Source organism: Diplotaxodon limnothrissa, linkage group LG1 (genome assembly GCF_057381915.1).
Source record: "Diplotaxodon limnothrissa isolate DT_005_m linkage group LG1, D_limnothrissa_male_GT1.1, whole genome shotgun sequence".
In the NCBI taxonomy this organism is placed as follows: Eukaryota; Metazoa; Chordata; class Actinopteri; order Cichliformes; family Cichlidae; genus Diplotaxodon; species Diplotaxodon limnothrissa.
In genome coordinates, this window is record NC_140596.1 from 7,617 (window position 1) to 30,764 (window position 23,148).

Here is a 23,148-nt window from a genome sequence, read left to right on the forward strand (position 1 = left end):
ATTACATGACAGAAGGATTTCAGGCTCTCAGCTGATTTTGCTCGTAGACTTTAAAAGACGCATAAATGGTTTTGTGAAATCATCACTGGGAATCTTGTTTTTAGTTTGACTGTGTAGACACTTGGTAAAATATTCAATATTTTATTGGTGTTATTTTATTATGCCTGTTTGAAACAGGTCTCTCTTGTAAATGAGGCATTGAGTCTCAGGACTATTTGTATAAATAAAGGTAAAATGAACAAGCACTTGGTGACAGTGGTGAGGAAAAACTTATTGTCACAGGAAGTAACCTCGAGAAGAACCACGCTCGGGGAGGGGCCGGTATGGGAGTGAGGGGAGGAAAAGAAAACACTCAGTGCATCATGGGAATCCTTCAGCAGCCTGAGACTATAGCAGGAGAAATCTGCTCTCTCTTTCTAGTCCCTGTCAGGACTCTTGCTGCAGCATTTTGGATTAGCTGAAGGCTTTTCAGGGAGTTTTTAGGACATCCTGATAATAATGAATTACAGTCGTCCAGCCTGGAAGTAATAAATGCATGAACTAGTTTTTCAGCGTCACTCTGAGACAGGATATTTCTAATTTTAGAGATGTTGCACAAATGGAAGAAAGCAGTCTTACATATTTGTTTAATATGTGCGTTGAAGGACATGTCCTGGTCAAAAATGACTCCAAGGTTCCTCACAGCGTTACTGGAGGCCAAGGTAATGCCATCCAGAGTAAGAATCTGCTTAGATACTATATTTGTAGGAAATTAACGGTCATCAAGGTTTTTATATCTTTAAGACATTCCTGCAGTTTAACTAACTTATATCATCTGGCTTCTGGCTTGTATACAGTGTTTTCCAATAATAGATGAGTTTAAATACTTGGGGTCAACCATCCAAAACAAGGGACAGCACACAAGAGACATGAAGAAGTGTGCAGGCTTGGTGGAGTTTCAGGGGTGATTTGTGACAGAAGGACGGCAGCCAGCATGAAAGGGAGGGTTTACAGGGTGGTAGTGACACCTGTGTGGTTTGGAGGCCGAGCTGAAGACGATGGTATCTTCACTGGGAGTAGAAATGAGAGCTCAGCGTCAGAGAGGCGAGACTGAGACGGTTTTATATGTCTTATCTCTTCTATCACTTATTTATCACTGTGTTGTGTTCCTGCAGGTGTTTGACGCTCAGTGCAAACACTAAATCAGAATCAGAATCAGAATACTTTATTGATCCCTGGGGGAAATTATTTTTTGTTACAGTGCTCCATTTTAAACCAGGAGCTGATGTCCGTCTCATGAATTAACCTCAGCCGGGGTCGTCAAACACAGCAGCCAGTCTCCCAGTATGACCAGTATGGCTGCCTCCAGCACAACCAAGATCGCATGGCGCCTTCGTGAGTATTAAAGTTACTCAAACGATCATCACACCCTTCCTGTCCAGCAGCCCAGCCCGACCTGAATTTGTTCCTCCTTTGTTGCCGTACAGAGGAGTTCGAGGCTCAATCCAGCTCCATTTCCTGTCTGGCTCTGGGGAAAAGCTCGGGCCGCCTGCTGGCCACAGGAGGAGAGGACTGCAGGGTCAACATCTGGGCCGTCAGCAAGGCCAACTGCATCATGGTGAGTCCCCCGCAATGCAAAATGCGATGGGTTTCTAATTTTTAAGGTTTCCGTCGAGGTTTTTTAGGCCTGAAACATGAGCAGATTCAAAGGAACCCATCCTTTACCTACTGCTCTTCTGCAGTCTGCAGGTCATGATGCCCACACCTGCCTCTCTCCTGTCACCACCTCACGCTTTTATCTTTATTATTGATTCATTTCTGATTGTTAAATGATGAAAACAGAGTTCGCTCCATGGGAATTAAACAGACTCATGTTTCCCCTCCACTGCTCGCCATCTTCCTCCAACTAAACTAACCTGCCTGACCTCTTACGTTGTGTGTAGTGCACCACATCATGGCAGAGCGCAGACTGTATACAGGGAGTGCAGAATTATTAGGCAAATGAGTATTTTGTCCACATCATCCTCTTCATGCATGTTGTCTTACTCCAAGCTGTATAGGCTCGAAAGCCTACTACCAATTAAGCATATTAGGTGAAGTGCATCTCTGTAATGAGAAGGGGTGTGGTCTGATGACATCAACACCCTATATCAGGTGTGCATAATTATTAGGCAAAGTCCTTTCCTTTGGCAAAATGGGTCAAAAGAAGGACTTGACAGGCTCAGAAAAGTCAAAAACAGTGAGATATCTTGCAGAGGGATGCAGCAGTCTCAAAACTGCAAAGCTTCTGAAGCGTGATCATCGAACAATCAAGCGTTTCATTCAAAATAGTCAACAGGGTCACAAGAAGCGTGTGGAAAAACCAAGGCGCAAAATAACTGCCCATGAACTGAGAAAAGTCAAGCGTGCAGCTGCCAAGATGCCACTTGCCACCAGTTTGGCCATATTTCAGAGCTGCAACATCACTGGAGTGCCCAAAAGCACAAGGTGTGCAATACTCAGAGACATGGCCAAGGTAAGAAAGGCTGAAAGACGACCACCACTGAACAAGACACACAAGCTGAAACGTCAAGACTGGGCCAAGAAATATCTCAAGACTGGTTTTTCTAAGGTTTTATGGACTGATGAAATGAGAGTGAGTCTTGATGGGCCAGATGGATGGGCCCGTGGCTGGATTGGTAAAGGGCAGAGAGCTCCAGTCCGACTCAGACGCCAGCAAGGTGGAGGTGGAGTACTGGTTTGGGCTGGTATCATCAAAGATGAGCTTGTGGGGCCTTTTCGGGTTGAGGATGGAGTCAAGCTCAACTCCCAGTCCTACTGCCAGTTTCTGGAAGACACCTTCTTCAAGCAGTGGTACAGGAAGAAGTCTGCATCCTTCAAGAAAAACATGATTTTCATGCAGGACAATGCTCCATCACACGCGTCCAAGTACTCCACAGCGTGGCTGGCAAGAAAGGGTATAAAAGAAGAAAAACTAATGACATGGCCTCCTTGTTCACCTGATCTGAACCCCATTGAGAACCTGTGGTCCATCATCAAATGTGAGATTTACAAGGAGGGAAAACAGTACACCTCTCTGAACAGTGTCTGGGAGGCTGTGGTTGCTGCTGCACGCAATGTTGATGGTGAACAGATCAAAACACTGACAGAATCCATGGATGGCAGGCTTTTGAGTGTCCTTGCAAAGAAAGGTGGCTATATTGGTGGCTGATTTGTTTTTGTTTTGTTTTTGAATGTCAGAAATGTATATTTGTGAATGTGGAGATGTTATATTGGTGTCACTGGTAAAAATAAATCATTGAAATGGGTATATATTTGTTTTTTGTTAAGTTGCCTAATAATTCTGCACAGTAATAGTCACCTGCACACACAGATATCCCCCTAAAATAGCTAAAACTACAAACAAACTAAAAACTACTTCCACAAACATTCAGCTTTGATATTAATGAGTTTTTTGGGTTCATTGAGAACATGGTTGTTGTTCAATAATAAAATTATTCCTCAAAAATACAACTTGCCTAATAATTCTGCACTCCCTGTATAAAGGATGGGTGTAGATTTGAATTCTGAAAAGTGAAGCTTAAACCTGCGTTTTTCATGGATGTCCAGCAGGGGGCGACTCCTCTGACTGTGAATAGAAGTCTGTGAGAAAACGAGCCGCCTCCTCACCTGATCTCTGAGCTCAGTAAACAGTTTCCTGACGGCTTTATGGTCTCAGTCGCTGTTTTCAGGTCTTATTGAATAAAAGATGAAGCTCATTTTGGAAATGATGGTTTCCATTAGTGTTCAGGGGACGATAAAGCAGGAGATGAAGGTGGGCTTATTTTGTGATTGACAGGTGACGTGGTGTCCCTCAGCAGCTTCACTAACACTAACATTTTGATATATAGTCTGTGTTTTGAGTTTTTGAGAAAGGAGCGAGGTGCAGTTTTAGGTGATGATGTCTGTTCTGACTGTTTCCTCTCAGAGTCTGACTGGTCACAAGAACCCAGTGGAGTCTATCCATTTCAACGTGTCGGAGGAGCAGGTCGCCGCCGGGTCGCAGTCAGGTTCAATACGAGTCTGGGACCTGGAGGCTGCCAAGAGTAAGACTCTGTCTGTTCTGTGGCTACGAGGCTTTTTAGTCAAAGCTTCACCGCCTCTAAACTGTCTGTGTGCGTAATTTATCTGCACAGGTGCTTTAGATCAGCGGTGGACAGCGTAAGGTTCACACTGACAAAGAGAAGTGAAGTGAGCGAACCAGTCGATTAGAAATATGACACACAAAGAGCTGAAACATGTTAAAATCAACTTGCTTTTTTTTATTAGTGTGGTGAGTTTTTTCTAAATTTCTGAGTGCAAAGTTTGAGCTATGAGCTCTTCCACCTCTGCTGCCTCGAGGACACAGGACATCCGTCATACCACATGATGTCAGCCTCTGTAATATAGTACATCAGTCTGATTGAGTATATGTTATTATTAGTAGTATTTTTCCATCTACTCTTATTTTGAAAATTGATACAGCTTCCTCAGTGTTCAGTCTCAGGCTGTAACGGAGGACGTTGTACCCCGCAGTCAGAATAATCGTCCGTCCCATCATGCGGAGGCGTTTTAATGCACCTAAGCTGGGTCTTAGTTAGAAAGAGATGCAAAGAGGTGACCCTGCTGCTTCCTGTGCTCAGTTTTAAGGACTCTGATGGGACACAAAGCCAACATCACCAGCCTGGGCTTCCATCCCTTTGGAGACTTCCTGGCCTCCAGCTCCATGGACACAAACATTAAGGTAGGCGTGCTTTCCTGTGTGAGAACATCCTTGAAGTCTTAATCCGCTCTAATGAAATGTCTCTTCTTTTCTGCTGTCAGCTGTGGGACTTGCGGAGGAAAGGATACGTGTTCAGATATAAGGTAAGTTTGTGCTCAGGATGACAGGCCGGCTCCTAATATCCTGCTCGAATCCAGGTGCACGTTTCTAACAGGTGGACAGTGGCTGCAGGTGGATTTGGTAAACACACCTGTGGTGACCTAACAAAGTGTGATGTGGACATTTGCTTCAGTGGAATCTGATCTTTTATGCAAATGAGTTGACCTCATCTGACCTGGAAACAGCACCGTGTGAAAAGCTAAATCCTGATTGTTTTCAGGTTTCTGACAGATTTTTGATGTTTTTCAGATGTTTAAGCCCCGCTCTACATTCTGATGCTTGTTTTCCACAGTTGTACCATCACATACAAAACAAACACACACAGACACGTGGTCACTAGTGATGGGATTTCCGGCTCTTTTTAGAGATCCGGCTCTTTCGGTTCGGCTCACTAAAAAGAGCCGGCTCTTTCGGCTCCGAACCGGCTCTTCAGGTTGTTTTGTTGCTTTAATTAATTTATTATTAACAATAATATAAAATTATGCACAAAAGGAATTACTAACATAAAAACAAGTGGTTTTATTTATATATGTTTATATATAAATATATGCGGTGGCCCCTAGAGACAAAACACGTACAAACTCCAAAACACATTTCTAGCATGAACTGAACTTCCAAAGCAGAGCTACTAGATCACTTAAATTACACAATTGAAAGCATGTGTGTATTGTTTGTGTATTTATACACAGGCACTCATATATATATTCAAATAATTTAAAAAAAAGTTCATTTACCTGTTATTACCACACACCAAATCCGGTCGTTGGTACTTGCTGGCTTGTGTAGCCACAAGATAACAAAGGCTCAACACTGCGCCCAGCATCCTGGAGCACTTCTGTTGTCTTTTGTACGTTTTTTGAGTTTTTATATGCTTCTGAGTTTTTATATGCTTCTGAGTTTTTACGTGCTTCGGAGTTTGTACGTGTTTTTACGTGTTTTGGAGTTTGTACGTGTTTTTACGTGTTTTGGAGTTTGTACATGCTTCAGAGTTCGTACGTGATTTGAAGTTTGTATGTGCTTTGTCTCTAGGGGCCACCGTAAATATACTTTTATTTATTCACTCCACATAAAATGTAATAAATAAATCATATAATACAAAAATCAACTATTCACATTTCAAGTTTTAACTATTTAAATTTCAGCTTTTTCCTTTCACAAATTTAAAGTGAAAAGAACACAAAACACTGCAAACCACAACACAATTAAATATAAATTATAATAATATGAAAACTAAAAGAACATGCATATTCTCTGTCATATGGACCTGCATGAATAAACTTTCTCAATCCTTTATCTCTTTCTTAAGGTCTTAAGTTTTGTTGTTTTTATGTTTTTATGTTTTACAAAAAAAAAACTTCACATTTTTTATATTTTTAAACGAAAGTGACATGCAAGGATATTTTTCTTTAGTGATGTTGCTTCAGCAATCTCAAATACTAATTATTCTGGGAATTTTTATGGTCAAACTATGTGATTTTCCAAATGTGTGTGTGTGTGGAGTAAAATGACCTTGTTCTTATGATGTTGTCACCGTGAATCATTTAGGATTAACAACACAAATTGTATCGATAGCAGAAACAGTCTTATAACTTATAATTCTCACACGTTACCGCTAGTTTTACAAACGCAGTCTTCTTCAGCTCTGTTTATGTAGCTTTTATGAAACTGATTTTCCATAGTACAAGTAGAATTTAATTTTTCTTTGCTCTCCAGTATAAATGCAATAATTTGCAGGCTTTTTACTGAAACTCTCACAATGCAACACTCAATGCTCAGAGCTTCATATATCAACAGCTCTGAAAATATCTTCTTTTTTAAAGTAATGTAGGACAGGATCTCTCACTCTCTGTGTCTCAAAAAAAACCCAACTAAACTGGCAATCACCACTAAACAAATGAAAGTAGTTTATGGCTTTTTTATCAGCTGCATTTCTTTCATTTATGTATTGATCCCATTGTTTATTGGTAATGCTTTTAGGTCACTGTTTTAGCATGTCTGCCTCACACTCCATTTAAACAGTTTAACAGATAGTGGGAGGAAGGTGGCATTGGAGTTTGTTGGGTGCTCCTTCTGAGACCGATCTGTTGCAGTCTGTTTGGCCACAGCTGTGGGTGCCTTCTTTGCTGATCGCTTTATTCTCTCTTCTAGCATACTCCTTAATCTTATCCAATTTCAGTTTATCCAACAACAGATGCAGCCTGTGATCCACTCATTTTAAGCATTCAACATAAGCAGCATGCCAAAATCCAAAACAAAGGCAACAGCAATTCCTTCAAACTCAGGTGAACGCCTGCAGAGCCACAGCACACACACACACCAAACCGAATAGCAAACGTAGCGGTGGGCGTGTCACAAAAACATCTTCTATGGTCAGAATCCAAACTGCGTTCAAACAAACAATACGCAGCACAAAAACACAGTTTACATACCACCGTCGTCTTCTCCTTATCTGTCAGACTAGCCGATTTTATGGGTGTCACTGTGCGCCAAAGCCGAGGACGCTCAGAATGATTCGGATTAAACTGTGTCAGTCGGAGCTTTTATGGAGTCTTACAGTAAACGGATTATTGCATTTAAAAGAACTGAGAGACTTCAATTTAATTTTGTTTATGCAGCGCCAAATCACAACATCAGTCACCTCAATGCGCTTTATACTTTAAGATCTACATACAGAGAAAAACCAACAATCATATGACCTCCTATGAGCACTTTGGCGACAGTGGGAAGGAAAAACTCCAGAACCAGGCTCAGAGCTTCTACTTTCCTTCAAAATAAAAGCTTCACATGAGTCTCGATAGCAAAAATCTGACCAGTGTTGGTGTTGCAGGGTCACACTCAGGCTGTGAGGAGTTTGGCCTTCAGTCCTGATGGGAAGTGGTTAGCTTCAGCGAGCGACGACTGCACCGTCAAGGTACGACCTGATCTGACGTCTCACCTTTAATGTAAAAAATATATTTTAAGGATTGTTTTTCCCGGTACTTACATGTTGTGGTAACTCTGACTCTGTAACAGTAGATGCTGAGAAACCTTCAGAGTAACTATAACCTGCAGGAGTTACACGATGCTGTGAATGTAAACTGTGAAGCAGAACATCAGCAGCAGGAAACTGTGCAGAAAGGCTGGAAGACGTTAAAATGTTCCAGCTGGTCCTGGTTCATGTTTGGTAGTCACGTGTTCCCATAAAATAAAACGAGCGATTGAATCGCAACATTTTTAGATTCTTCTACATTTTAAAATGGTTTTAAAAGGTCCGTCTGTTGAATCACTTCAGTGTTTTAGGATTTTTAAGATCCATCTTTTCTATTAAAATAGTTTTCAGGACACTTCTTGACCCAGGTTCAGTTACATTTATTTAAATAAAGTAATAAGCTGGTGATGTGTAACGACTCGTTAGGCTAACATTTCATCGATGTTTAGAATTAAGTTTCATTTCATTTGCAGCGGTCGGATGTTCGGGTGTTTGAGAGCATCTTGGGAATTTAAAAGTGTGAACATGATGTGTTTATTCTGTAAATGCTGTGAAAGCATCAAACCGGCAGCATCCTGTAATAAAATCGCTCATTCTGATTGGCTGAAGGAGGTGAGCTCTGCTCTCTTCCTGTTCGATGACCTCAGCCCTGTCCTCTTGTCTCCATCAGCTGTGGGACCTGGCTCAGGGGAAAACCATCACGGAATTCAAATCTCACACCGCCGCCGTCAACATCGTCCAGTTCCACCCCAACGAGTACCTGCTGGCCTCCGGAAGCTCCGACAGGTACGTCGCCGCAGGCCGAGCGCCCGAGACGCAGCAGCTCGGAGCTGAAGGAGCGACTCATGAGTGGAATCAGTGTTTGTGACACTTTGTGGCTCGTTTAGTTTTTCTGTTTCATGAAGCTCAGAGGCTGCGCGAGGTTGTCCTCTCTCTGTGCCGCCAAGATTTTATTTTGGTGCTGAGTTTGATTGTTTGTGGCATTTTTTTAAATGTAACATTTCTTTTAGTCTGAAATTCTTTTACTTTTTTTCACATACATGTCCTGTGTCTTCTACATGTCCTCTGCATGTGCCACTAAATCATACATTTATAACTAAAAGTAAACAGGAAATATAATATAAATATAATAAAATGGAAATAATAACTCATCCTTTCTCCAACACAACCAGCAAGTGCACTCAGTATTTAATCATTTCTTTATTTTTGCATATGAAGTATAAATAAGTATTCCAACATGAATCACTTAAATTGATTATTATGTTTAATTTGAGGACATCGACCTGGTGTTAGAGACAGTTTATAAGTTACACCAGCAAGCAAAGCTGTAGTTTGTGGCCTGATTTTCCGATTGTCATGTGATCGTGATGGAGCCGTTAAAGCTTTGAATGTGTCACTTCAAAGAAATGAGACATTTTGTAGGTTTTGGCCTGTTTTAGTGACAGAACAGGGAGCAGGGTCATTTTTATCTCAAACAGTTTATTGATGGAATAAATCTTACTCTCATTTATGAGAATAAGAAGTGACTCAAACACATACTTTCTTCAATTAATTATAAAAATGTCTTTAGCTTAGCTTGTAGTTAGAGCTGGGTTAGGCGACCCTAACCATCCCTCAGGTTCCTGGGGACTTCCCATGATGCACTGAGAGGTGCACTTTGCCCTCCACTCCCTCTTTTGTTCGTGTTTCGTTCCTCTTTTCTCTTTCTCCTCATTTACTGACTTGTCACTGCTGACCGTGGATCTGTTGGAGGTCTCTTCCTGTTCCTCAGCCGTGTTGTAGCGTCTTCACCTGACACTATAAAACACCTACAGGTGTCTCTAATGAGCTGCAGCTGTATGAACTCTGCATGTGCTTGCAGGACCATCAAGCTGTGGGATCTGGAGAAGTTTACGATGATCGGCTCGTTGGAGGGCGACACGACTCCGGTCAGGTGAGTTTTTCCCCGTTGCAGCAGGGTGTAACTGGAATGTGACCTCTGACCCCTGTCCCTGTGGTTTCAGGTGTATATGTTTTAGCCCAGATGGCTCCTGCCTGTACAGCGGCGCCACGGACTCGCTGCGGGTCTTCGGCTGGGAACCGGACCGCTGCTTTGACGCGGTGCCGGTGAGCTGGGGAAAGGTGTCTGACCTCGCCATCTGCAACCAGCAGCTGGTGTGTAGCTCCGCCCACCGCTCAGTAACAGTACTGTGCAGAAGTTTTAGGTAATCTTAATCTTCCACCTTCTCCTCATGTCAGATCGGCGTGTCTCATCAGCTGTCGAGTGTGTCGTCCTACGTGGTCGATCTGAAGAGGGTAAAGAAGAGCGGTGGCGCCGTGATCCAGGGGATCATCCAGGACGACCAGCCGCTCACAGAGCCGAAGAAGGACCCCAAAGGAGCGGCACTGCGAAAGAACTACGAGAGACCCACGACCACCTGCAGATCGCAGAGGTACGGCACACTGAGAGACAGGAGAAAATACTCCAGATACTGCAAGTACTGACTCCTGGATTTAAAGTTTTATACATGAGCCACTGGTTTCATTCATCAAACACTCAGATCACATGTCATATATATATATATATATATATATATATATATATATATATATATATATATATATAATAAATATATATATATATATATATATATATATATATAATAAATATATATATATATATATATATATATATATAATAAATATATATATATATATATATATATATATAATAAATATATATATATATATATATATATATATATATATATATATATATATATATAATAAATATATATATATATATATATATATATATATATATATATATATATATAAAATCTTATTTGACTTCAGTGGAAAAGTTTCGCTTCCAGATTCTTTAATAAAAGTAAATAAAGTAAAAAATTTGCAGTTTTTCTTCTAAAAACAAACAAACAAATGTTTGTGATGTCATCAGGTTGAAGCACCGTTCAGAGTCTGACAGGCGGAGCCCCGAAGGGGAGAGGCGGAGCCCTAGCGAGGACGAGGCGGACGAGAAGCTGTCGTCTGCTGAGATCCACAACGCCGAGGACTACAAGGCCATCTTCCAGCCAAAGAGCGCCATCTGTAGGTGGACCCGGAGCATGCAGCTCAGATGTTGAATAACGAATACAGTTATACGTACATACAACGAGATCTGTGAAATATTGCTATTGAAAAGGACGCTGAGTTCATCTTTAATCAACACTGCACCAACAAAATCTGTGTTTAGTTTCCCCGAAAGCTTCTATTTCCTCACCTGTTGATCCACCTGCAGCATCGCCATCAGTTCTGCTCTGGCTGATTTTGAGAAGCAGGCCATATTTGAAAAGTGAGAGGAGTAAACATTACTCGCTGTAAGAGCCAAACAGGATGGGAGGATCTGATTGGTTCTTTGTGCCTTTTTAAAATATTCATCCTAATGAGGACAAAGACACTCTCGTCATTTCTTCTTTTGTTTTCATGTCGTCACATTTATTTTGCAGTCTGAGCTCCTCGTTCTCCTCTCTTCCAGCTCGCACTCCTCCTAAGATGTCGGAGCCTTTTCCCGCTCCTCCAGAGGACGGTGAGTCCAGCACAGCTTCACGTTTCTGTGATACATCAGGAGACGACGCGCCTCCGACGTTTCAGTTTATAGATGAAACACGAACAATAAATCACGTGTTCGACAGTGAAAAACACACGACACAAAAACACACGACAGAGGTGTTTCAGCTCCTGTTTTGTGGTTACTGGGTCGTTTCCTGATGATTTCTTCTTCTGCTCAGAGTCCATTTTGGCGATCAGCCGGCAGCTGAAGGACATAAAGACTCATTTTCCTGATAAACAGCAGGTCAGTGAACGCAGCAGCCGTGTGTCTGTGTGGAAACATGGACGCCTTAGGACAGCGGACTATAAATGCAACGAACCTATCAGAGCTCAAATACCTGCTGTTTACAACAAAGTAGTCCTCCAGCCGCTCGGTTTTCTCTTTCTTTAGTTAAAGATTTTTCTTTGTCTTCAGAAAATCAGTTTAATTCAAAACCATCTAAAACCTTTAACAGCTGTGTGACTTTGGTCTGAGTGCGGTTATATGAGAGGTTTTATGAGTCTAAATTAACAACTAAAATGATGTGTGAGAAATTATTTTGTAATAAATGAAGGCCATCATTCTTCTTGTGGCTTCATCAACAGTGCTCCCTCTGATCTCTGCCACAACAGAAACCTTAGGACACGCAAGGACAATAATTTTACTGACAGTAGTACCATCAGTCACACCTAAAAGAAAGCAAGCACAGCTACACAGTAATTAGGCTCTATAATATTGATGCTAATTGACTGAGAAAGAGTTAGGTGTCAAAAGAGAGTGATATTATACCCCTTTCGTCAAACGCAGTGATTTATGACCCCCTTAATTGATTTATGACCCCTAATTAAATTATCCCCTAATTAAATTATTCATGAGCTCCGGAAGTAGGAAGTAATTAAATAATAAAAATATGATATTCATAAAAATATGATATTCATAAAAATATGATATTCATAAAAATATAATTGATTATTTAGAAAGTTTCTTATATATCAAAATAGCATTCTTTTATTTCTTTAAGCAATTAAATTTTTTTTTTTTTTTTTTTTTATGCTCAAAAAACGCCATCTGGTGGCGGGTCAGTGTGTGTGTGTGTGCGCGCGCGCGCGCCCGAGGCTGTGTGTCTGGGCGCGCGGGGTGCGCCCGTGTCTCCGGACCGTGCTCTCTCGGGCTCCGTGCTCATGTGTTTAAAAATGTATTAAACCATATTAAAATTGTTTAGTTAAACTTGTGCTTTTGTAACGTTCAGTATGGCCACAAACACATGCTATATGCCTTGGGGGAAAACTTTATTTAGATTTATATGCATTTGTAGATTTAGAATAAAACTCATACTCAGAAAAAATTCGCGATCCCCTAACCCTCCTTAGATACATAAGCAGGGAAAACTCCTTAAAAAACCCTCCGCTATTTCTCCAAAACCCTACAATAACTTGTTAGGGTACCCCCTCTATTCCCAAAACCTTATATTCGATAACAGGGAAAATCCTGAAAAAATCCTTAGTCTTTTTTCTGAAATTCAGCGCCCCGCGGCTCCCTTCATGCTCAGCCAAACAAAGCCAAAACTCCTTTTAAAAATTTCTCCGCGATTTCTCCAAAACCCCTAGAATAACTTGTTAGCTACCCCTCTATTCCCCAAAAAAAAGCGCTATAATCCAAAAACATTGGGAAAGCTCCTTACTCTTTTTTCTTCAAAAACTTGCCTCTTGCTAGCTACCTCTAAAATTCTACGCAGAGTCTAAGTTCTACCTCGCTCTTAATCGCACCGACCCGCAACAGCTTCCAGAGCACAATTTTTTCCTGCTTGTTCGCTCCCCGCTCTGGTCCCGAATGCGCTGCTTACCTCGTTTGAAAATTCCCCCCTTAGACCAACTCCGCCTCACTGCGCCCCGCTGCCAATCACATAACCCTTGCACCGCTCCCTTCGCACCCCGGTTAGCCAATCCGCTCCAGCTCTGATTTTACGATCTCCCGCTGATGTTAAGACTATCTTCGAACCCCAGAAGAGATCTGACTTCAGACGTATCAACAACTGGCGCCGCTCAGACTGCTTGCGAGTTCGCATAGGGAGCGGCCGATTTCAACAGCAACTTGCGTCTCTTTCCTTATCCGCATATCATTCGGTAAGTGTTAATCTTCCTCTCTAACTACATTTTTGCATTTTCCTTTTTACCATTCTGTCAATCCTTTCATTTAAAAAAATAAATAAATATCACAATGGTTTGTAACAGGTACAATACACCATCCATCCATCCATTCGCCTCCACTTATCCTTTTCTCAGGCTCGCGCGGTGCGCTGGAGCCTATCCCACGTACAATACACTTTAAAATATATATAAGCTCCACTTTTAACTCCCGTAAAAGTTTATACATTACATGTCTACATCACCTATCATGGCCTCATCGGGTATCTCATATCATCTTGTTATTGTTATGTTATGCTCCTTTGATATTTTGCTAGTTTGCGTGTTTTAAAACTCTTTTTGTTTTTCTTTATATTTTTAGACCCAGATGTGTTAACCTGATCCCTGCGAAACACCAGCTCTGCGTGGATTTTGACCGCGAGTGACCGGATGTTGTTTCCGGCCTGAGGTTGCCTGAAATGCCGTGAGGCTCGTTTGAAAGATTGCGCCCGAGACCAACTCCGCCTCCAAGGCATGCCTACCTTTAGCTGCCACCAGTGAGATATCAGAGCCGGGCTCCACATATCCAATCAGGAGCATGAGCAAGACAGCTTTTGCAGACTCTCCAGAAATATACAAGTCCTTACCAACTGCTCTGCAACCCAGTGTTTCTGGTCCCCTCACTAACATCGCTTTTTGAGATATTTTTTATGAACCACCAAAAAAGCAATTTTACCCCACAGACTGGGTCTGAGGGCAGCAGCGGGGACAAATGATTGTAATGAAGCGACGGACATTTCATGGCTGGTCTTGCATAATCGTGAGTTATTATGTCATATGGTGATAAGTACATAGTTTTGCAAGAGGCATACAAGCACTGTGGAAAAAGTAATCATAAAACTGTTTTTGTGAACACCCTACGTTATGCTTTAAAAAATGTGATACATGTAATGTGATCATCAAAGAACATGATTTTTTAAAAAAAAAAAACTTTTATTCTTATGCTTTTAAAGTATGTCAGATTATCTTAAAACACTTATTTGTATGTTATAATGTTTTTCTTACACCATGTGTAATTTTTATAGACACCTTATTCATTGTATCAATGTGTAATTATGTATCTTTGATAAATAAATAAAATATTTAATCTTGTATTTGTGTACTTTCTGGTGATTCAATAAAAAATTAGTCACATATCGCTCTGATAAACACAGATGGCTGAAAGAAATGTTTGATGGAACAAAGGAAACAAGTGTCTTGCTGCTAAACTTTTAAGTCACCATGGTTTAAATGAGAAAGTCTGTATGTAAAACATGAAAAACTCCAAACCCGGTTTAACTACAAAGGTGTACTCATTTCTTTGTAATGGTACTTTACCGTTCCAATGAAACAAAAAGAAAATCTCATTTTTAAAGTACATTTTTCGGCCATCCTGACCTATTTTCAGGGGCAAGAATGTTGATGTTAGACTGTGTTTTAAATCAGGTTGTGATCTTAAACTAACTATCACAGCACTGATTTCAGTTGTAATGTCAATTAGAATCCCAATTTGGCTTTTCTCCAGTCAGTGTTATGGTGAAATTTAACTTGTTCTTTTGTGTAATTGCACATGGCCCAGCAAAGGACCCCTTAGTAAACTGTACAGCATAAGTTTTCAATTCACTTTTGTCAGAAAACTTCACAGTATGAGAAGTTACAGCACAGTTTCTCCAAACGTGTGGTTCTTTTTCAGCCAGCGTGCTTTTAGAGCATCTACATTAGCTCATGTAGTAAAAGTACAATCAGTAAGTGTACTTTAACATTTGAGATTCCGAGTCACTCTTGCTTAGATCATGTGAACTATATCATGAACCTTTTTTTGTATAATGCATCAAACGTGTTCAAATCAGTTTATTTTCAATTTATTTTAACTAGAGACAAGCAACTCCTTTTTAGCTTCTGTTATGTATTTACCTCTCACACCTTAATCTAGATGTTAGTGTTCTCAGAGTTAACATGTCTCATGTTGCCATGTTGTATTTCTAATACCCAGCCTCAGTGTTCGCCCTGTTGACCCTCAAATCCAAACACCAATGATCTAGATATTCACAACATTCATAAGGAGATTCTTAAGGTCTTAAGTTTTGTTGTTTTTATGTTTTTATGTTTTACAAAAAAAAAACTTCACATTTTTTATATTTTTAAACGAAAGTGACATGCAAGGATATTTTTCTTTAGTGATGTTGCTTCAGCAATCTCAAATACTAATTATTCTGGGAATTTTTATGGTCAAACTATGTGATTTTCCAAATGTGTGTGTGTGTGGAGTAAAATGACCTTGTTCTTATGATGTTGTCACCGTGAATCATTTAGGATTAACAACACAAATTGTATCGATAGCAGAAACAGTCTTATAACTTATAATTCTCACACGTTACCGCTAGTTTTACAAACGCAGTCTTCTTCAGCTCTGTTTATGTAGCTTTTATGAAACTGATTTTCCATAGTACAAGTAGAATTTAATTTTTCTTTGCTCTCCAGTATAAATGCAATAATTTGCAGGCTTTTTACTGAAACTCTCACAATGCAACACTCAATGCTCAGAGCTTCATATATCAACAGCTCTGAAAATATCTTCTTTTTTAAAGTAATGTAGGACAGGATCTCTCACTCTCTGTGTCTCAAAAAAAACCCAACTAAACTGGCAATCACCACTAAACAAATGAAAGTAGTTTATGGCTTTTTTATCAGCTGCATTTCTTTCATTTATGTATTGATCCCATTGTTTATTGGTAATGCTTTTAGGTCACTGTTTTAGCATGTCTGCCTCACACTCCATTTAAACAGTTTAACAGATAGAGGTGGCATTGGAGTTTGTTGGGTGCTCCTTCTGAGACCGATCTGTTGCAGTCTGTTTGGCCACAGCTGTGGGTGCCTTCTTTGCTGATCGCTTTATTCTCTCTTCTAGCATACTCCTTAATCTTATCCAATTTCAGTTTATCCAACAACAGATGCAGCCTGTGATCCACTCATTTTAAGCATTCAACATAAGCAGCATGCCAAAATCCAAAACAAAGGCAACAGCAATTCCTTCAAACTCAGGTGAACGCCTGCAGAGCCACAGCACACACACACACCAAACCGAATAGCAAACGTAGCGGTGGGCGTGTCACAAAAACATCTTCTATGGTCAGAATCCAAACTGCGTTCAAACAAACAATACGCAGCACAAAAACACAGTTTACATACCACCGTCGTCTTCTCCTTATCTGTCAGACTAGCCGATTTTATGGGTGTAGTGTAGTGATGGGATTTCCGGCTCTTTTTAGAGATCCGGCTCTTTCGGTTCGGCTCACTAAAAAGAGCCGGCTCTTTCGGCTCCGAACCGGCTCTTCAGGTTGTTTTGTTGCTTTAATTAATTTATTATTAACAATAATATAAAATTATGCACAAAAGGAATTACTAACATAAAAACAAGTGGTTTTATTTATATATGTTTATATATAAATATATGCGGTGGCCCCTAGAGACAAAACACGTACAAACTCCAAAACACATTTCTAGCATGAACTGAACTTCCAAAGCAGAGCTACTAGATCACTTAAATTACACAATTGAAAGCATGTGTGTATTGTTTGTGTATTTATACACAGGCACTCATATATATATTCAAATAATTTAAAAAAAAGTTCATTTACCTGTTATTACCACACACCAAATCCGGTCGTTGGTACTTGCTGGCTTGTGTAGCCACAAGATAACAAAGGCTCAACACTGCGCCCAGCATCCTGGAGCACTTCTGTTGTCTTTTGTACGTGTTTTGAGTTTTTATATGCTTCTGAGTTTTTATATGCTTCTGAGTTTTTACGTGCTTCGGAGTTTGTACGTGTTTTTACGTGTTTTGGAGTTTGTACGTGTTTTTACGTGTTTTGGAGTTTGTACATGCTTCAGAGTTCGTACGTGATTTGAAGTTTGTATGTGCTTTGTCTCTAGGGGCCACCGTAAATATACTTTTATTTATTCACTCCACATAAAATGTAATAAATAAATCATATAATACAAAAATCAACTATTCACATTTCAAGTTTTAACTATTTAAATTTCAGCTTTTTCCTTTCACAAATTTAAAGTGAAAAGAACACAAAACACTGCAAACCACAACACAATTAAATATAAATTATAATAATATGAAAACTAAAAGAACATGCATATTCTCTGTCATATGGACCTGCATGAATAAACTTTCTCAATCCTTTATCTCTTTCTTAAGGTCTTAAGTTTTGTTGTTTTTATGTTTTTATGTTTTACAAAAAAAAAACTTCACATTTTTTATATTTTTAAACGAAAGTGACATGCAAGGATATTTTTCTTTAGTGATGTTGCTTCAGCAATCTCAAATACTAATTATTCTGGGAATTTTTATGGTCAAACTATGTGATTTTCCAAATGTGTGTGTGTGTGGAGTAAAATGACCTTGTTCTTATGATGTTGTCACCGTGAATCATTTAGGATTAACAACACAAATTGTATCGATAGCAGAAACAGTCTTATAACTTATAATTCTCACACGTTACCGCTAGTTTTACAAACGCAGTCTTCTTCAGCTCTGTTTATGTAGCTTTTATGAAACTGATTTTCCATAGTACAAGTAGAATTTAATTTTTCTTTGCTCTCCAGTATAAATGCAATAATTTGCAGGCTTTTTACTGAAACTCTCACAATGCAACACTCAATGCTCAGAGCTTCATATATCAACAGCTCTGAAAATATCTTCTTTTTTAAAGTAATGTAGGACAGGATCTCTCACTCTCTGTGTCTCAAAAAAAACCCAACTAAACTGGCAATCACCACTAAACAAATGAAAGTAGTTTATGGCTTTTTTATCAGCTGCATTTCTTTCATTTATGTATTGATCCCATTGTTTATTGGTAATGCTTTTAGGTCACTGTTTTAGCATGTCTGCCTCACACTCCATTTAAACAGTTTAACAGATAGTGGGAGGAAGGTGGCATTGGAGTTTGTTGGGTGCTCCTTCTGAGACCGATCTGTTGCAGTCTGTTTGGCCACAGCTGTGGGTGCCTTCTTTGCTGATCGCTTTATTCTCTCTTCTAGCATACTCCTTAATCTTATCCAATTTCAGTTTATCCAACAACAGATGCAGCCTGTGATCCACTCATTTTAAGCATTCAACATAAGCAGCATGCCAAAATCCAAAACAAAGGCAACAGCAATTCCTTCAAACTCAGGTGAACGCCTGCAGAGCCACAGCACACACACACACCAAACCGAATAGCAAACGTAGCGGTGGGCGTGTCACAAAAACATCTTCTATGGTCAGAATCCAAACTGCGTTCAAACAAACAATACGCAGCACAAAAACACAGTTTACATACCACCGTCGTCTTCTCCTTATCTGTCAGACTAGCCGATTTTATGGGTGTCACTGTGCGCCAAAGCCGAGGACGCTCAGAATGATTCGGATTAAACTGTGTCAGTCGGAGCTTTTATGGAGTCTTACAGTAAACGGATTATTGCATTTAAAAGAACTGAGAGACTTCAATTTAATTTTGTTTATGCAGCGCCAAATCACAACATCAGTCACCTCAATGCGCTTTATACTTTAAGATCTACATACAGAGAAAAACCAACAATCATATGACCTCCTATGAGCACTTTGGCGACAGTGGGAAGGAAAAACTCCAGAACCAGGCTCAGGGCTTCTACTTTCCTTCAAAATAAAAGCTTCACATGAGTCTCGATAGCAAAAATCTGACCAGTGTTGGTGTTGCAGGGTCACACTCAGGCTGTGAGGAGTTTGGCCTTCAGTCCTGATGGGAAGTGGTTAGCTTCAGCGAGCGACGACTGCACCGTCAAGGTACGACCTGATCTGACGTCTCACCTTTAATGTAAAAAATATATTTTAAGGATTGTTTTTCCCGGTACTTACATGTTGTGGTAACTCTGACTCTGTAACAGTAGATGCTGAGAAACCTTCAGAGTAACTATAACCTGCAGGAGTTACACGATGCTGTGAATGTAAACTGTGAAGCAGAACATCAGCAGCAGGAAACTGTGCAGAAAGGCTGGAAGACGTTAAAATGTTCCAGCTGGTCCTGGTTCATGTTTGGTAGTCACGTGTTCCCATAAAATAAAACGAGCGATTGAATCGCAACATTTTTAGATTCTTCTACATTTTAAAATGGTTTTAAAAGGTCCGTCTGTTGAATCACTTCAGTGTTTTAGGATTTTTAAGATCCATCTTTTCTATTAAAATAGTTTTCAGGACACTTCTTGACCCAGGTTCAGTTACATTTATTTAAATAAAGTAATAAGCTGGTGATGTGTAACGACTCGTTAGGCTAACATTTCATCGATGTTTAGAATTAAGTTTCATTTCATTTGCAGCGGTCGGATGTTCGGGTGTTTGAGAGCATCTTGGGAATTTAAAAGTGTGAACATGATGTGTTTATTCTGTAAATGCTGTGAAAGCATCAAACCGGCAGCATCCTGTAATAAAATCGCTCATTCTGATTGGCTGAAGGAGGTGAGCTCTGCTCTCTTCCTGTTCGATGACCTCAGCCCTGTCCTCTTGTCTCCATCAGCTGTGGGACCTGGCTCAGGGGAAAACCATCACGGAATTCAAATCTCACACCGCCGCCGTCAACATCGTCCAGTTCCACCCCAACGAGTACCTGCTGGCCTCCGGAAGCTCCGACAGGTACGTCGCCGCAGGCCGAGCGCCCGAGACGCAGCAGCTCGGAGCTGAAGGAGCGACTCATGAGTGGAATCAGTGTTTGTGACACTTTGTGGCTCGTTTAGTTTTTCTGTTTCATGAAGCTCAGAGGCTGCGCGAGGTTGTCCTCTCTCTGTGCCGCCAAGATTTTATTTTGGTGCTGAGTTTGATTGTTTGTGGCATTTTTTTAAATGTAACATTTCTTTTAGTCTGAAATTCTTTTACTTTTTTTCACATACATGTCCTGTGTCTTCTACATGTCCTCTGCATGTGCCACTAAATCATACATTTATAACTAAAAGTAAACAGGAAATATAATATAAATATAATAAAATGGAAATAATAACTCATCCTTTCTCCAACACAACCAGCAAGTGCACTCAGTATTTAATCATTTCTTTATTTTTGCATATGAAGTATAAATAAGTATTCCAACATGAATCACTTAAATTGATTATTATGTTTAATTTGAGGACATCGACCTGGTGTTAGAGACAGTTTATAAGTTACACCAGCAAGCAAAGCTGTAGTTTGTGGCCTGATTTTCCGATTGTCATGTGATCGTGATGGAGCCGTTAAAGCTTTGAATGTGTCACTTCAAAGAAATGAGACATTTTGTAGGTTTTGGCCTGTTTTAGTGACAGAACAGGGAGCAGGGTCATTTTTATCTCAAACAGTTTATTGATGGAATAAATCTTACTCTCATTTATGAGAATAAGAAGTGACTCAAACACATACTTTCTTCAATTAATTATAAAAATGTCTTTAGCTTAGCTTGTAGTTAGAGCTGGGTTAGGCGACCCTAACCATCCCTCAGGTTCCTGGGGACTTCCCATGATGCACTGAGAGGTGCACTTTGCCCTCCACTCCCTCTTTTGTTCGTGTTTCGTTCCTCTTTTCTCTTTCTCCTCATTTACTGACTTGTCACTGCTGACCGTGGATCTGTTGGAGGTCTCTTCCTGTTCCTCAGCCGTGTTGTAGCGTCTTCACCTGACACTATAAAACACCTACAGGTGTCTCTAATGAGCTGCAGCTGTATGAACTCTGCATGTGCTTGCAGGACCATCAAGCTGTGGGATCTGGAGAAGTTTACGATGATCGGCTCGTTGGAGGGCGACACGACTCCGGTCAGGTGAGTTTTTCCCCGTTGCAGCAGGGTGTAACTGGAATGTGACCTCTGACCCCTGTCCCTGTGGTTTCAGGTGTATATGTTTTAGCCCAGATGGCTCCTGCCTGTACAGCGGCGCCACGGACTCGCTGCGGGTCTTCGGCTGGGAACCGGACCGCTGCTTTGACGCGGTGCCGGTGAGCTGGGGAAAGGTGTCTGACCTCGCCATCTGCAACCAGCAGCTGGTGTGTAGCTCCGCCCACCGCTCAGTAACAGTACTGTGCAGAAGTTTTAGGTAATCTTAATCTTCCACCTTCTCCACATGTCAGATCGGCGTGTCTCATCAGCTGTCGAGTGTGTCGTCCTACGTGGTCGATCTGAAGAGGGTAAAGAAGAGCGGTGGCGCCGTGATCCAGAGGATCATCCAGGACGACCAGCCGCTCACAGAGCCGAAGAAGGACCCCAAAGGAGCGGCACTGCGAAAGAACTACGAGAGACCCACGACCACCTGCAGATCGCAGAGGTACGGCACACTGAGAGACAGGAGAAAATACTCCAGATACTGCAAGTACTGACTCCTGGATTTAAAGTTTTATACATGAGCCACTGGTTTCATTCATCAAACACTCAGATCACATGTCATATATATATATATATATATATATATATATATATATATATATATATATATATATAATAAATATATATATATATAATAAATATATAAATATATATATATATATATATATATATATAATAAATATATATATATATATATATATATATAATAAATATATATATATATATATATATATAATAAATATATATATATATATATATATATATATAAAATCTTATTTGACTTCAGTGGAAAAGTTTCGCTTCCAGATTCTTTAATAAAAGTAAATAAAGTAAAAAATTTGCAGTTTTTCTTCTAAAAACAAACAAACAAATGTTTGTGATGTCATCAGGTTGAAGCACCGTTCAGAGTCTGACAGGCGGAGCCCCGAAGGGGAGAGGCGGAGCCCTAGCGAGGACGAGGCGGACGAGAAGCTGTCGTCTGCTGAGATCCACAACGCCGAGGACTACAAGGCCATCTTCCAGCCAAAGAGCGCCATCTGTAGGTGGACCCGGAGCATCGCAGCTCAGATGTTGAATAACGAATACAGTTATACGTACATACAACGAGATCTGTGAAATATTGCTATTGAAAAGGACGCTGAGTTCATCTTTAATCAACACTGCACCAACAAAATCTGTGTTTAGTTTCCCCGAAAGCTTCTATTTCCTCACCTGTTGATCCACCTGCAGCATCGCCATCAGTTCTGCTCTGGCTGATTTTGAGAAGCAGGCCATATTTGAAAAGTGAGAGGAGTAAACATTACTCGCTGTAAGAGCCAAACAGGATGGGAGGATCTGATTGGTTCTTTGTGCCTTTTTAAAATATTCATCCTAATGAGGACAAAGACACTCTCGTCATTTCTTCTTTTGTTTTCATGTCGTCACATTTATTTTGCAGTCTGAGCTCCTCGTTCTCCTCTCTTCCAGCTCGCACTCCTCCTAAGATGTCGGAGCCTTTTCCCGCTCCTCCAGAGGACGGTGAGTCCAGCACAGCTTCACGTTTCTGTGAGACATCAGGAGACGACGCGCCTCCGACGTTTCAGTTTATAGATGAAACACGAACAATAAATCACGTGTTCGACAGTGAAAAACACACGACACAAAAACACACGACAGAGGTGTTTCAGCTCCTGTTTTGTGGTTACTGGGTCATTTCCTGATGATTTCTT

The 23,148-nt window shown here is 40.4% G+C and overlaps 1 protein-coding gene across 1 annotated transcript; it reads left to right on the forward strand.

Moving 5' to 3' along the window:
• The first annotated feature begins 700 nt into the window (after positions 1–700).
• LOC146639164 (katanin p80 WD40 repeat-containing subunit B1-like) lies at positions 701–23,148 on the forward strand. Its single transcript, XM_085354303.1, has 20 exons — positions 701–1,374; positions 1,467–1,597; positions 3,947–4,064; positions 4,641–4,741; positions 4,822–4,863; positions 7,707–7,790; positions 8,518–8,633; positions 9,709–9,780; positions 9,851–10,001; positions 10,086–10,279; positions 10,786–10,934; positions 11,362–11,412; positions 11,615–11,679; positions 19,309–19,392; positions 20,120–20,235; positions 21,311–21,382; positions 21,453–21,603; positions 21,688–21,881; positions 22,330–22,478; positions 22,907–23,148. Exons 1-20 carry the CDS (start codon positions 1,326–1,328, stop codon positions 23,137–23,139), a joined length of 2,322 nt encoding a protein of 773 aa, XP_085210429.1. The 5' UTR covers positions 701–1,325; the 3' UTR covers positions 23,140–23,148.

What these genes read in the sequence shown, in the direction of transcription:
- LOC146639164 (XM_085354303.1), top strand. Translation starts at nt 1,326, where the DNA reads ATGACCAGTATGGCTGCCTCCAGCACAACCAAGATCGCATGGCGCCTT. An exon ending in GCGACGACTGCACCGTCAAG is followed by an intron (nt 7,791 to 8,517) that starts GTACGACCTGAT and finishes TGTCTCCATCAG; the next exon opens with CTGTGGGACCTGGCTCAGGG. An exon ending in GCGACGACTGCACCGTCAAG is followed by an intron (nt 19,393 to 20,119) that starts GTACGACCTGAT and finishes TGTCTCCATCAG; the next exon opens with CTGTGGGACCTGGCTCAGGG.